This window comes from Trichophyton benhamiae, assembly GCF_000151125.1.
Source record: "Trichophyton benhamiae CBS 112371 chromosome Unknown contig00269.3, whole genome shotgun sequence".
NCBI classification, from domain to species: domain Eukaryota; kingdom Fungi; phylum Ascomycota; class Eurotiomycetes; order Onygenales; family Arthrodermataceae; genus Trichophyton; species Trichophyton benhamiae.
The window spans coordinates 342,992-354,851 of NW_003315092.1; the positions used below are offsets into that span (position 1 = coordinate 342,992).

The following is an 11,860-nucleotide window of genomic DNA, read 5'->3' on the forward strand; positions in this document are numbered from 1 at the left end:
GTTCTATTGCCAGCGATGGTTATTCAAATCAAAGTAAACAAGCATAGAAACTATGAAACTAATACAAAACTCCCACTAGTCCAAGAAAACGCCATGCAGATGCTACTCCAACCCAAGGCCGAAATATAGGATATCAACAACAAAGGGAAAAACAAAGGAAACTTTGGTAAGGAATGACACAATACGACATATGGCCGACAATGATATCAATAAATGAAAAGGGTAAAGGAAGGCGAGGGAGCGGAGGGGTGTCTCCGGTGATATGACATCGCTCATGCCGAGCACGATATCTCAGACCCGAAGCACCAGAAAGAAAAGAAAAGGGAAAAAGGGTATTATCACCTTGCCTTGCCTTGTCCCCATGATCAAACCAACCTCTCTGGGTCTCCTATAACGAGTCTATTCCTGACATGAAAGAAAACATGCATTCGTTTAGTTCATGTTGTTGTCTTTTTTAATTCTTTTTTTGGTTTTTCTCTTTCATGCCAGAGACTCATCGGAAGTTGCGGATAACTTTCTTGTTTCTAACCAAAAAGGGGCTGGGCATTTCGTCTCTCTCTGGGTCCCAGGTTGCTGGAGGGTCAAGTTGGGCGACGGTGGTGGTTGCAGCTACAGGTGCAGATGCAGCAGTAGCAGGGATTTTGCTATCCCCAGGGCGCTTGAGCTCGTCAAGGGAGCGGCCACCAGCACGGGCTTGGGCTAGCTCAACGAGAGATCTTCCGCCCATGTTGCGTTGCATTATGGCCTTGAACATCTCTTCTCCGCCAGGGTTAGTGCCTGCTTTTGCTGGTGGAGGCATCATGGCTGTCTTTCGCGACGGGGAGCCTTCAAGAGCAAGGTTGTTGTAGGAAGGAATTTTGGAAATGCGGCGCTGGGGTGATTTGTTCCTAGTATCAGCCGAAGAATGGCGGCCATCAGTAGATTGGGGTGCAGCCGGGTTGGCAGTTTGAGCAGGTCGAACTGCTGTTGTCTTGGTAACCGGGAAAAGATCCGGTTGAGTGGTGAGCTTCTGCATCATGGCAGTGGTGTTTTGGCGCATCAAGGGGCGATGTGCTAGCTTGCTAGGATCGGCCTGAATCTTCGCGCGGGTTGGCGACGGAAGATCAGGGATATCGTCCTCATCATCGGAGTACATAGCAATGGCATCGTCCCACCTAGGCTTTGTACGTCCTCCATCTGCGAAAAGATTCTTCGCTGATGTCCCTGCGGTCCGGCGCGGGGATAATGACAAGGAGGCAATGCAAACCGGCGATGGCTCTGCCATCTGGACATCCATTGGGGATTCAACCGTGGTTTTAGAACGGCTAAATGGAGTACGGTTGCCTTTCTTCCCTGCATTCTTCTGTTCAGGGGTAGGAGGGTCAAGCGACAGCTCGCTCAAATCGGTGGACGAAGGGAAATCAGTATCATCACTTGATCCCATGGAAGAATGATGAGCTGAGTCGAGCTGGGAGAGGTCCACGTTATGCTTCTGTGCCATTTCTTCCTTGTACTTTTGCATTTCAGAAGCAACTCGTTGCTCAACCTCCACTTCAAAAGTCCTACGAAGCTTCTCAAGTTCCATCTGCACTTGACGGTCGATCTCCAGTCTCGCCTTGACCTCCCACTCTCGACGGACAGAGCTTTCAATAGCTGCTTTCATGGCTGCCTTTTCCTTCTCCATTTTTGCGTAACGTAATTCTAAGTCCTTCAGCTTCTGTGCAGCAGCCTCCTCTTTGCTTGTGAGAGATTTGCTTATCTCAACTACCTCCTGTTCCTTTCTCATCAGGCGTATCACGGGCAGTTTGAGCAAGGCCGCTGTATCTGGACGGTGGTCAGGGTTAACCCTCAGACAGCTGGCAATGACGCTTCTCAGCTCGCTGGAATAGACGTCTGGCAGAGGCGCAAATTTCCCATCACGGATTTTCTGAACTAGCTGAACATGCGTACGGGCGTTAAATGGTGGCTCTTTCTTGCATAGTTCGTACATAATGCAGCCAACGGACCAGATGTCCGAGTATAAGGTGTATCTCTCGCCTGCGGAGATCTCGGGAGACATGTAAAACGGTGTTCCCACGTACGTCGAAGCAAAGTCATGAGACCCCATTTGCTTGGACAGGCCAAAGTCGCCCAGCTTGACAGATTTATCCTCTCCCAAAAAGACTAGATAGAGAGAAGTTAGCAAACATAACCTGTATATCAGATCGAGTTTGTATTTCCACAAATAACGTACTGTTTTCTGGCTTGAGGTCTCGGTGAAGGATCATGACCTGGGCCTGTTTTCCTTTGAGCCCTGACGATTTTGGTGTTGGCCCAAGCACATTGGAACCAGCTTCAGGGGGATCAACTCCATAATGGCAACGGTACAGAGCGGTTGCCAGCTGGGAGAACACACGCCAGACGTATTCCTCCTCAGCAAAGGTACCGGCCAGCTTATGGTTCTTAATCACACGGCTAAGATCTCCACCCCCGCAGTATTCCATGTATAGGTATAGGTCCTGTGTCGCCTTGAGGTGTTCGCGGTGGTAGTATGCCACGATGTTGGGGTGTCGGAGTGAACTCAGGACGTTGAACTCAGTGGTGAGCTGTTCACGCTCCTTATGGGACATCTTGAGATAGTTAATCTCCTTTCGGCAGAGAATCTATAGAGACTGTCAGCATAACCAAATCCTTGTAGTTTGCTGGCAAGGAAGTGACATACGAATCCATCTGCCTTTCTCCTAACCTTCCGAATCACACCAAAAGAACCACTTCCTATAGACGGAATATTAGTCCATACAGCCATGCATATTGATACCATTAGGGCTGTTCCTACCTATTCGCTCAAGGAGCTCATATTTGTCTGCTTCTGCCAGAGCGATAGCCATGATTAACCTGGAGGTATAGATATCAAAGTCAAGGAGATGTGTATCAACACATAGAGAGTAAAAGATGAACGAAAGGACAACCTGTTTATGTTAGTAACGGCGCCGGAAGCCTCGAGGAATGGCGACGGCCTGCAAGCTGGACAGTTGGTGTGCAATAGGAGAAAAAGAAGTTATCTTTCTCTCTCCTCGCACCTTTTTCAAATGTTTTGGTTGCGATCTCGTTGCGCAGCAACCAGGGCGATTATTGCTTAGTAAGAGGATTAGTCAGGTAATGAGTAATAGAGTTGGTCACGGGAGATCGAAACTAGCGCCTGAAGAGGACTAGCGGGCTGCGGGTAAAGCGGTATGGGTTGGAGTCCACTCTTATTGGTCGATCGGAGATACCTTAGAGCCGCCCGTTATCGATAAGCTTTCTGCCACTTCGACCTCAGCTTTCTTTTTCGGCGTTTCAACACGGAGATTGCTTCGACGGCGAGATCTTGTCCATAGCAGAAGCCAGAGGCAGTGGCGGGCAGACGGCTCCCTCTCTTTTCTTGTTTTGCTTGTGAAGAGCGCAACGATGTCGGAGTCACAAGTTTTGAGGAAGGACCAGTTGGAAACCAGCCTGTTCAACGAGCGAAAATTGATCGGTGCAGGAGAGCTCAAGGAAGACAACCCGTTGGACCTCAGTGAACCGTTTCGAGAGCTCTGCGAAGCATGTCGAAGAGGCGATCTTAAGGCATGTCAGGAGAAGATAACTGAGGGGGTGAACATTAACGGTAGAGATTTATTTGACTGCACTCCCTTGATACTTGTGAGTGAATCTCCTCCCTTCATCCTTCCACCCTGCCGGGGGTCCTCGACAACCGGTAGCGTATGTTCCTTGTCAATGTTTTCAGCTAGGCTGGAGAGTGGAATAAATTCCTTCACATTTGCTCCCTGGTCACGTCAAATATGATTTGCTTTTATAATGAGAACTGAAAGAGTGACAATTCTGTTTCTTTCTTCCTTGGAAAAGGCTAGTCTTTGTGGCCACTACGAAGTTGTACAACTTCTCCTTGATTCTGGTGCTTTATGCGAACGAGACACTTTTCAAGGCGAAAGGTGTGCCTATTCCCTTATTCTCTTTCCTGCAATTTCCACCCCCTAGGAGAAAGATGACATGAAAGGTGCAACTTTTATACTCACACCTCTTTGACCTTTGTTGGTAGATGTCTCTACAATGCATTAAACTCGAAGATACGAAACCTGCTCCTTGAATATGATTATTCAAAATCAACGGACCCTCTCCAACCTTTCGCATCTCACATAACGTCGTTGCTAAGCAGAGACCACCCTCAAACGTCGGATATCGCAGTCACAGCAGGAGACGAGACTTTCCACCTCCACAAGTTTATATTGTCTGCACGGTCACCATATTTCCATAAGAAGCTTTCCGCCGCTCCGGAAGCAACTTCATGGAAATTGCCAAGTACAATACCACCTCCAGCATTTAGTGCAGGGATCAGATACTTGTATCTGGGCGATGCTCCACGAGATTTGAGATCTGGACCAGGGGCTGGTCTCTATTCAGAGACAGAAGTATTTGAAGGAATAGACAGAATTGCCAACCACCTAGAACTTCGCGGCCTAGTTGATACCATACTGGACAGTGGTGATAGGAGATTAACCCGGCAAAGGAGGTCAGACGAAGTCAGCAAGGGTCGAAATCAGATGGAAGCATGGTTTCGAGAAAATATCATCAAACACAAAGTGGTGATTGACACGGAGAAAGCAAATGAGGTTAAATGGTCGCGGGATAACAGTATCTTCGCTGATGTTCTCCTTCGAGCTGACGAAGATGACAGCGAAAATGAAGAGTCGCAAGAAATCAAAAAGTGTGAAAATGGAGGTCTTGAGGACGCCGGCAGTGGTATACCCATTGGAGGCTTCTCACGGCTATCGCTGGATACCTCCATTAAGAAACCAAAAAGAAAATCAGTTCTTTTTCCAGCCCATCGAGCGATGCTTCTACGTTCGGAGTTTTTCTCACTCATGTTTTCTTCAAGCTTCCGTGAGGCTCAAGTTACGGACTATTTACAAATAATACCAATCGACTGTTCACCAGACGTGTTGGAGATAGTTCTCACTTTCTTATATACAGAAAAAGCGGACTTCCCTCTTGAAGTTGCAGTTGATGTTCTGTTCGCTGCGGATCTGTTACTGATCGAACGGCTAAAAACAAAGGCAGCCGTCCTCATTAGCACATTGGGAAGCGGAAATGTCACATCTCTGGGTTCAAAGCCATCAGCGGATGCAAAAGAATCATCAACGAAAGAAGGGAAAGAAGCAGAAGGAAGCGACGAAATAATCGATGTCTATGAAATCCTCCGTGCAGCTTGGCTGATGCGCATACAACGACTTGAGGAGTTCGCCGCCCGATACTTCGCTTACAGGCTAGAGGCGCATATCGACAACCCTGAGTTCGCACAGCTAGTGAAGGAATCAGCCGAGCGTATCCAAAAACGACAAGAAACAGATTCCATCGAGCTGGTAGATGACATCCGCTACTATCTCTCCGAACGGTTCAGACTACGTTTCGAGGATTCTGGTATAGATATCTTGAACTCCGAGGACAATCCAAACGAAGGCGACCCGGCGGAAAACACCAACACATCTTCAAACACTTCCCCTGAAACAACTAGCAACGGGAATGCCATATCGCCCACCCCTTTGTCGCCTCCGCCTTCGTCGTTTAATAAAAAGCCTAGTAATGTTGACTCTGCTAGGGAACAGCAAGGAGACTCAAACAACATCGTCAATGCAGGACCTCCGAAGACCAATGGAAATAGTGAGCAAATTCATACAAGCGGTGTCATTCGGACTTTAGATGGCCGGGAAGCTGGAGATGAATTCTCTAGAGATGCTATTGATTATGAGCTTCTCCTGAACAAATTGGACCAGCTACTTGAAAAACTAGGCCTGGATGCCTAATCATCCAGCCTCATATATATTCTTACACTTTTTTGGCAAGCCTGCCTGCTTATATATATATACACCTAAATATTGGATATATCTTTTTGACAATTTACGAATGCAAATGGGGTCAAGTAACAGCGGCTGTTGTCTGATATTCAATTAAGCCAGCATTTGATTGGAGTTCAAAAATATTATCATGTATTTTTATTAATAATGATAACCACACAGAAGTGAACGATCTTGGCCTAGTCTGGTTAAATAAGAATCTAAAGCTTAGAATAAGATGCGCCCTCCGCTTCTCTGTCCTCTAGAGGGGTTATAAACTCCGTAAGAGGTTCCAGATCAGACCTCGCAGTCTCAAAGGTATCGGTGAGGCACAAGCTGTCACCTTGGCTGTGTTCTGGCCTGCTTGTCGATCGAGAAAGAACTGTTTCCAAGGATGTAATTCTGCAGAGTCTACCCTGGCGGGGTTCAGAAGCCATACTATTTTGTCCAAGGGAGTCTGCTCTTTGAAGGCCTGAAGCACCCAAGTCCATAGTCGAGGGGGTAGTGAATGGATCAGAGGAGTCGGTGTCTCTAAAGCCTAAGATAGCAGAATCCGCAGTAGTAGGTGTAAACGGATCCAGAGGAAACGGAGGTGTATAGGTGCGGCGAGATACCCGTAGTGAAGAAGTGGGCGTGGATGGGTTTCGATGATAGGGTGTTGGGCTCTCATCTATAATTTTTGGGCATCTCCGAACAGAGTGAACTTTGAAACTTGCTTGTCTTGGAGTTGGTGACATTGATCCAGGAGTGGAATAGAGTGCTCCTGGGTGGTAACCGACTCCTCTGTTCACATGCCCCAAGTATCTCATTCGTATTGGGTGGGAGCCAAGTTGATCGGCTGGGATTCTTCGATTTCTGGTGAGGGAAATATAACTAGTTATGATGCCGCTTAGCATCGAAATCACTAGGAGGAGAACAAGGGTGCTATGAATGATGGCTATTGCCATCCCAATAGCAAAAGCAGCCATTCTATTTAGGTTATGTTGAGCCAATAATGGAATGGACAGTAGGGCCGATGAGATGTTGCTAAACGATAGCGTGTATAGAACAATGCTCAATCGTTTAGCCTCGAAGGGACTCATGGCGATAACGCAAATCATAAAGGTAATCTCGAGAATTAACAACCCAACAGTCTGGGATATCGGATTTGCGACTGCTCCTCCGAGGAAGCATGCACGAAGGAACTCATGCATCAACCATATCACACAAAAGTGCCATCTATCGTCCTTGAAGCGAGCCAGTAACCAGCCAAATCGCAATAGAAATTTAGATTCATTTGAACCAGTATCATGGACACAGGACTTCCACCACGGATAGTTTTGTGGAACTGTTGTAGAGGACTCTTTTGATACCGTACTGCCCTTTGTTTTAAGTACAAACCAGGGGATAATGTTTAACAAGTTCCTCCTTTCGAAAACGAGTGGCATTATCTCTGGTACGGACGTGAAATGAGCATTGCGATAAGATATAGCATACGCCGTAATTGAGATTGATCCAAGAATGAGTACGAGGAATGTAATCGCTGCCAATGCTTTAACTGAGGCTGCGCCCCCAAAGCCGAATTGGAAGAGTGCAAGGAAACTCAGCATCCCAAATCCGATAAACAAGGACCGGAGTAGCATAGCCAGGACAAACTCTGGCCAATGTATTCGAAAATATGCTAATTTTTGCGCCTGTCTTCCTTTAATGAGCTTCCAATGGATAAGTGACTCTATCACCACTTTGACCACAGGTATCACTGCGGTCAGAGTAGCGATTAGCAATAGGACCCAGAGTAGTCCAGTAGTGAAAGCATTCACTGCTGGAATTTTCTGCATGGAGAGGGTCCCAGCGAAGCCAGAATAGTTCCCTGGCAATGGAAACCCATCATTGACAAGCTGGCCTTGCCATTGGAACGTCGATGGCAAGGAAACTGAGGAGGCAGAAGCATGATAATCTTGTTCATCCATGGGGGCCCCTAAGCCAGTTCTGAAGGGTCCAAAAGTCCTATTGGATGGCGGTGTGTTGTATATGTTTGTAATATTGTAACCGCCGAGGCGAGGGGAAACGTTTCCAACAGGATTTGCTCCAAGAATACGTATATCTCCTTTATCTGCTCCAACCAACCTATCTATTGAGCTCTGCATCGACTTGGAGTAAATCATCCCGGCAAAGGGTGCAAAATTCGACCAAAATTCGACTAACACTCGAGGCCAATTTGCAGAAATAGCACCAGTGAAATAAATGTGGTGCAGAACAGTAAAAGCCAAGAGTAAAGACGAAGAATGGGAATAATGGAGTTGCATAGTCATGATGTCTTCGCCATAGATAATGGTTGCAAGGCTGAGGATGAATGTGATAAATATTACCAGAGCCAGGAGAGATCCCACGGCTTGTGGATGTGACATTGTAACGCCGTTTGTCACTGTTGAAGCGTAGCAGGCTATTTGAGATCGTGTGGAGTTGGATAAAATCCGTATTACTGCTCGGCCCTCCAAGTCAGGTAATCGTAAGGTCGTCCGTGAGATTTCTGAAATGTCGGTAGGAGCAACTTGCAACAGGCCACCATCTCCTATATGACGCGAAGCATCCATGGGACAGAGACTATTCAACCCGTAGTCATGATAAGTAAAATGTGCGATGGGCTCAGAAGGGAATAGTTATATGCTTACTTCCTAATATTTGCTTCACAGGGATCAAATATCAGATCGAATCTTCTTTTCCCATACGCAAAAAACCCGATGTATACTGGAGGAGAAATTAGATGCCATGCTCCAAATATTTAGGGGTTAATATATTTATAGGGGCAAGTCGTACCCATAATGGATTCATTTCTAAGAGACGTATGGCCGTCCAAGTGAAAACCCACCATCAGATCATCATGGTAGTAAGCAGCATGAAATTGAGTTAATTTCACCATTGAATTGGCCATACAATCTCCAAAATCTCCCGTGTAGAGTGGCGGCACCCTTTTGCCGGCGATATGCGCAGTTCTCAGCCGTGACCATTGGTTCTGCTGTTGCCCATCGTTGTCAACTACCTGCGAAGCAGCCTGGGAGCATGAAAGAAGTAAACAGAGTAGAACTATGGTTTTCCATGGCATGCATAGTAAAAGAATCTCCATATTTGATGGCATAGCCGGATAGCTGCGAAGAGAGGAAGTTGGTCGAGAGAGGGATGCCGACAGAAAGCCCTCGAGAATAGGGATCCACGATAATAGACGAGTATCAGGCCGAGCACTTCATAAATTGTTCAAGATGACCTCCGTGGGTGGCTTTCTGAGCTCTCCGGTAATATGTCACACAGGGTGTCAAGGGCATCATGACGGCAAATCTGGGTATCAAAAGGCTGAGGATAGAAACAAATAGTCTTTCCTTCCTCGGTTGAAGGTGAGGAAGGTAGAATGGACTCCATCGCCGTTTCATGTTTTCAAGGCAAGCTTCGAAGCAAAGGAGAGAGCTAGAAAGCCATGTAGATAATATATGCCCCATTTCTTGGTAGACATTGTTAATTCCCACAGAACGCCCTATAAATAGCATGCCACAAGTAGAATAAACCATGGAGCCTTGCAACACAGGTTAGGAAGCCTCCCGAGCAATCAGGTAACAGCATCGCTCATGTATGTATGGAATTGTGCGCCTAATCCGAGGCATATACTCCGTACTTTGTGTGTCACTTCGTCTTTCAATATAATAATGCAAGATCTTCACGGAGACGATGTTGTTTATATTGGCAGTCCAAGCAAATCAACAGAGTTGCGACTAGTGAACCTAACTTAATCAACTTGTTAGGTTAAATTTGAGCAGTGTGCATTATGATTGGCTGGCAGTCCTCAACCCCTAAAATAAACCAATGAAATCAACTTGTTGGCTGAACCCCTATTCTGACTCGAACAAGATCTCTCGACCCATCTGACTACTCATATCTTCCTCTGGATGAAGAGGCCTTATCATTCAATATTTTTGGATAACCGCATAGGAGTTGTCACTCACCTTCAGAAAACAGGCCAGTGAGCCTGAAAAACCGGGCTTTCTCCTCTCCAGACTCTCCTTCATTCAGAAACAGCCGGAGAAAGACAAGACCACTTCTAAAATACCAGGAAGATGTATAACTAATGCAGACTTCCTGCTAGGATAACCGGCAGGTCAGAAGCATAGCAAGCCGGCATTAGAAGACGAAGACCTCGATATAGCGGATCCAGCATACGACTACTGTGCAGATCCATCTAGTTAGCGACTTTCAATGCATCCGCTGCCGCTGCCGCCAGGGACAACGTAAACTGGTCAATGACCTAGACATAGTACTAATAACCTGGCTTATATGTAAAATTTTTATCTTACATGCCGAACGGCTTCTTATACAACAGACTTAAGCTATCTATGTAGTAAACTAGAAGTTAGGTTCTTAATCTGGAGTATGAATTTCACTATTAAAGCACCATTTCGGTCCAATATGATATAACATACCCATTAATTAGAATTAGATATGGTAGTATATCATGTCTAGAGAGATGTGGTCCATTACCACTCCATCAATTTGGATATATTTTATCTATGGGTCATTACAGTAAGCCTTCCTTACCGTCCTTAACAGTGAGATTTCTAAGACGTAGCTATCACCAAAATATGTGCGGAACTTCATCATGATCGTATGTACTCCTGGGAGATCTCTAGCTGTTAGTTTTTTCAATCTGGTGAGGTTGCCCATCTCTTATACAATTCGGGAATTAGGTGGTCAGCATAATTCCATGTACCTGGTTTCTCCCATTCTATGGTGACGAAAGTCATCGCACGGTCCAACCAGTGCTTGTTGGGTGGAAGCGAGGCCATGAGAGCAGCATTCTCCGCTGGTGATCGCATATCCAGCTTGATCTTATACAGCTCTGCTAATTCGATTTCATGTAACCACCCCAGTGCAGCGTCGGACCACGAACTATCCGCACATATATACCTGTAGCGTAGTACCGAAGAACTCGGCAAGTACATATGCCGCATGCGCATTGCATATTCTGCCTGTGCTTCGTTTGCTAAGACACGTTATTGACAATATTCAATCAGTTCATCCGGACGTTTCGGTTTTTCCGGGTGTCTTTCACTCAGGTTAACAATTAGGGAATCGCCGCCGATAATTCGAGCCGTCGACGTCTCCATATGGCGTTGAGGGACGATATGCTAGAATCCGCTAGGTTTATGTGGCCACAAAACATTTCCGAAAAACAAGCCTAGGTGTTAGTATGTAGCAAGAAGCTTACCAAAGGTATCTATGCTTTATTCCAGGTTATAATGTTAAGACATGCCGTGGTATATGAGTCATGAAGTAAATCGCAGACTGGTATATCATCGACGACTATAAAGTTCACAATCTCTGGATTACCGTTGCTGCGACGTTTGAACGATTTAGACTGCTAACGCAAACTCAATGGCATACAAGTTAGTAAAGGTTTTTAGCAAGATCAGCATATAGGGGCAGGGAGCTTCACATGTAAGAATGGATGACAAGATCTACATGGATAGTATTTCTCTGTAGACCGGATATACCTCAAGAAGCCATCGTAGACTGTTGTGCATTGAGAAAGTGGTTAAGAGCAAAGGCTCCCGAGACGAAGGCGTCCCATTTCCCTAGTTGCGATCGAAATTCCACTGGGTCACTGATAGAGACCTTCAAGTGTTGATCAATTCTTCTTTCCAGAATATATGTAACCTCAAGGGAATGCATTGCATGTTGACTTGAGAGAATGAAGATCATGCGCATCAGGATGGGAGCAAATCTCCTCTAAAAGCTCAAATGACAGCCGGGAATTCCACATCGAAGTTCCCATATTTCCGACAGGAAGAGACGAAGGATGACCAAGGCCAGTCATCTTTTCCGATCTCTACCCAGAAGTTTGACGACAGAAATGCAGCGTCGACGGGTATCAATGCTTGCTACTCTGATATCGTGGAAGTCCTCTGCTAGGCGTTTTCAATGAATGATATAGATATAGATCAGAGGGCCGCCTAATAGAAAGAGGCAGGATATTCGGAGGCCGTCCTTTTAGAAAGTAGCAGGCGACT

The 11,860-nt window shown here is 46.1% G+C and overlaps 3 protein-coding genes across 3 annotated transcripts; 1 reads left to right on the forward strand and 2 right to left on the reverse strand.

The window, feature by feature from the left end:
* Nucleotides 1–493: 493 nt before the first annotated feature.
* ARB_01800 (uncharacterized protein) lies at nucleotides 494–2,846 on the reverse strand (the record flags this gene model as incomplete). The annotated part of the gene is made up of 4 exons (XM_003011998.1): nucleotides 494–2,142; nucleotides 2,213–2,621; nucleotides 2,681–2,733; nucleotides 2,795–2,846. 4 exons carry the CDS (start codon nucleotides 2,844–2,846, stop codon nucleotides 494–496), a joined length of 2,163 nt encoding a protein of 720 aa, XP_003012044.1.
* Nucleotides 2,847–2,964: 118 nt separating this feature from the next.
* ARB_01801 (uncharacterized protein) lies at nucleotides 2,965–5,798 on the forward strand (the record flags this gene model as incomplete). The annotated part of the gene is made up of 4 exons (XM_003011999.1): nucleotides 2,965–3,097; nucleotides 3,236–3,699; nucleotides 3,844–3,929; nucleotides 4,037–5,798. The coding sequence occupies 4 exons, from the start codon at nucleotides 2,965–2,967 to the stop codon at nucleotides 5,796–5,798; spliced, it is 2,445 nt and encodes an 814-aa protein (XP_003012045.1).
* A 251-nt stretch (nucleotides 5,799–6,049) lies between these two features.
* Nucleotides 6,050–8,215, reverse strand: ARB_01802 (uncharacterized protein; the record flags this gene model as incomplete). Its single annotated transcript, XM_003012000.1, has 1 exon — nucleotides 6,050–8,215. One exon carries the CDS (start codon nucleotides 8,213–8,215, stop codon nucleotides 6,050–6,052), a length of 2,166 nt encoding a protein of 721 aa, XP_003012046.1.
* Nucleotides 8,216–11,860: the final 3,645 nt, after the last annotated feature.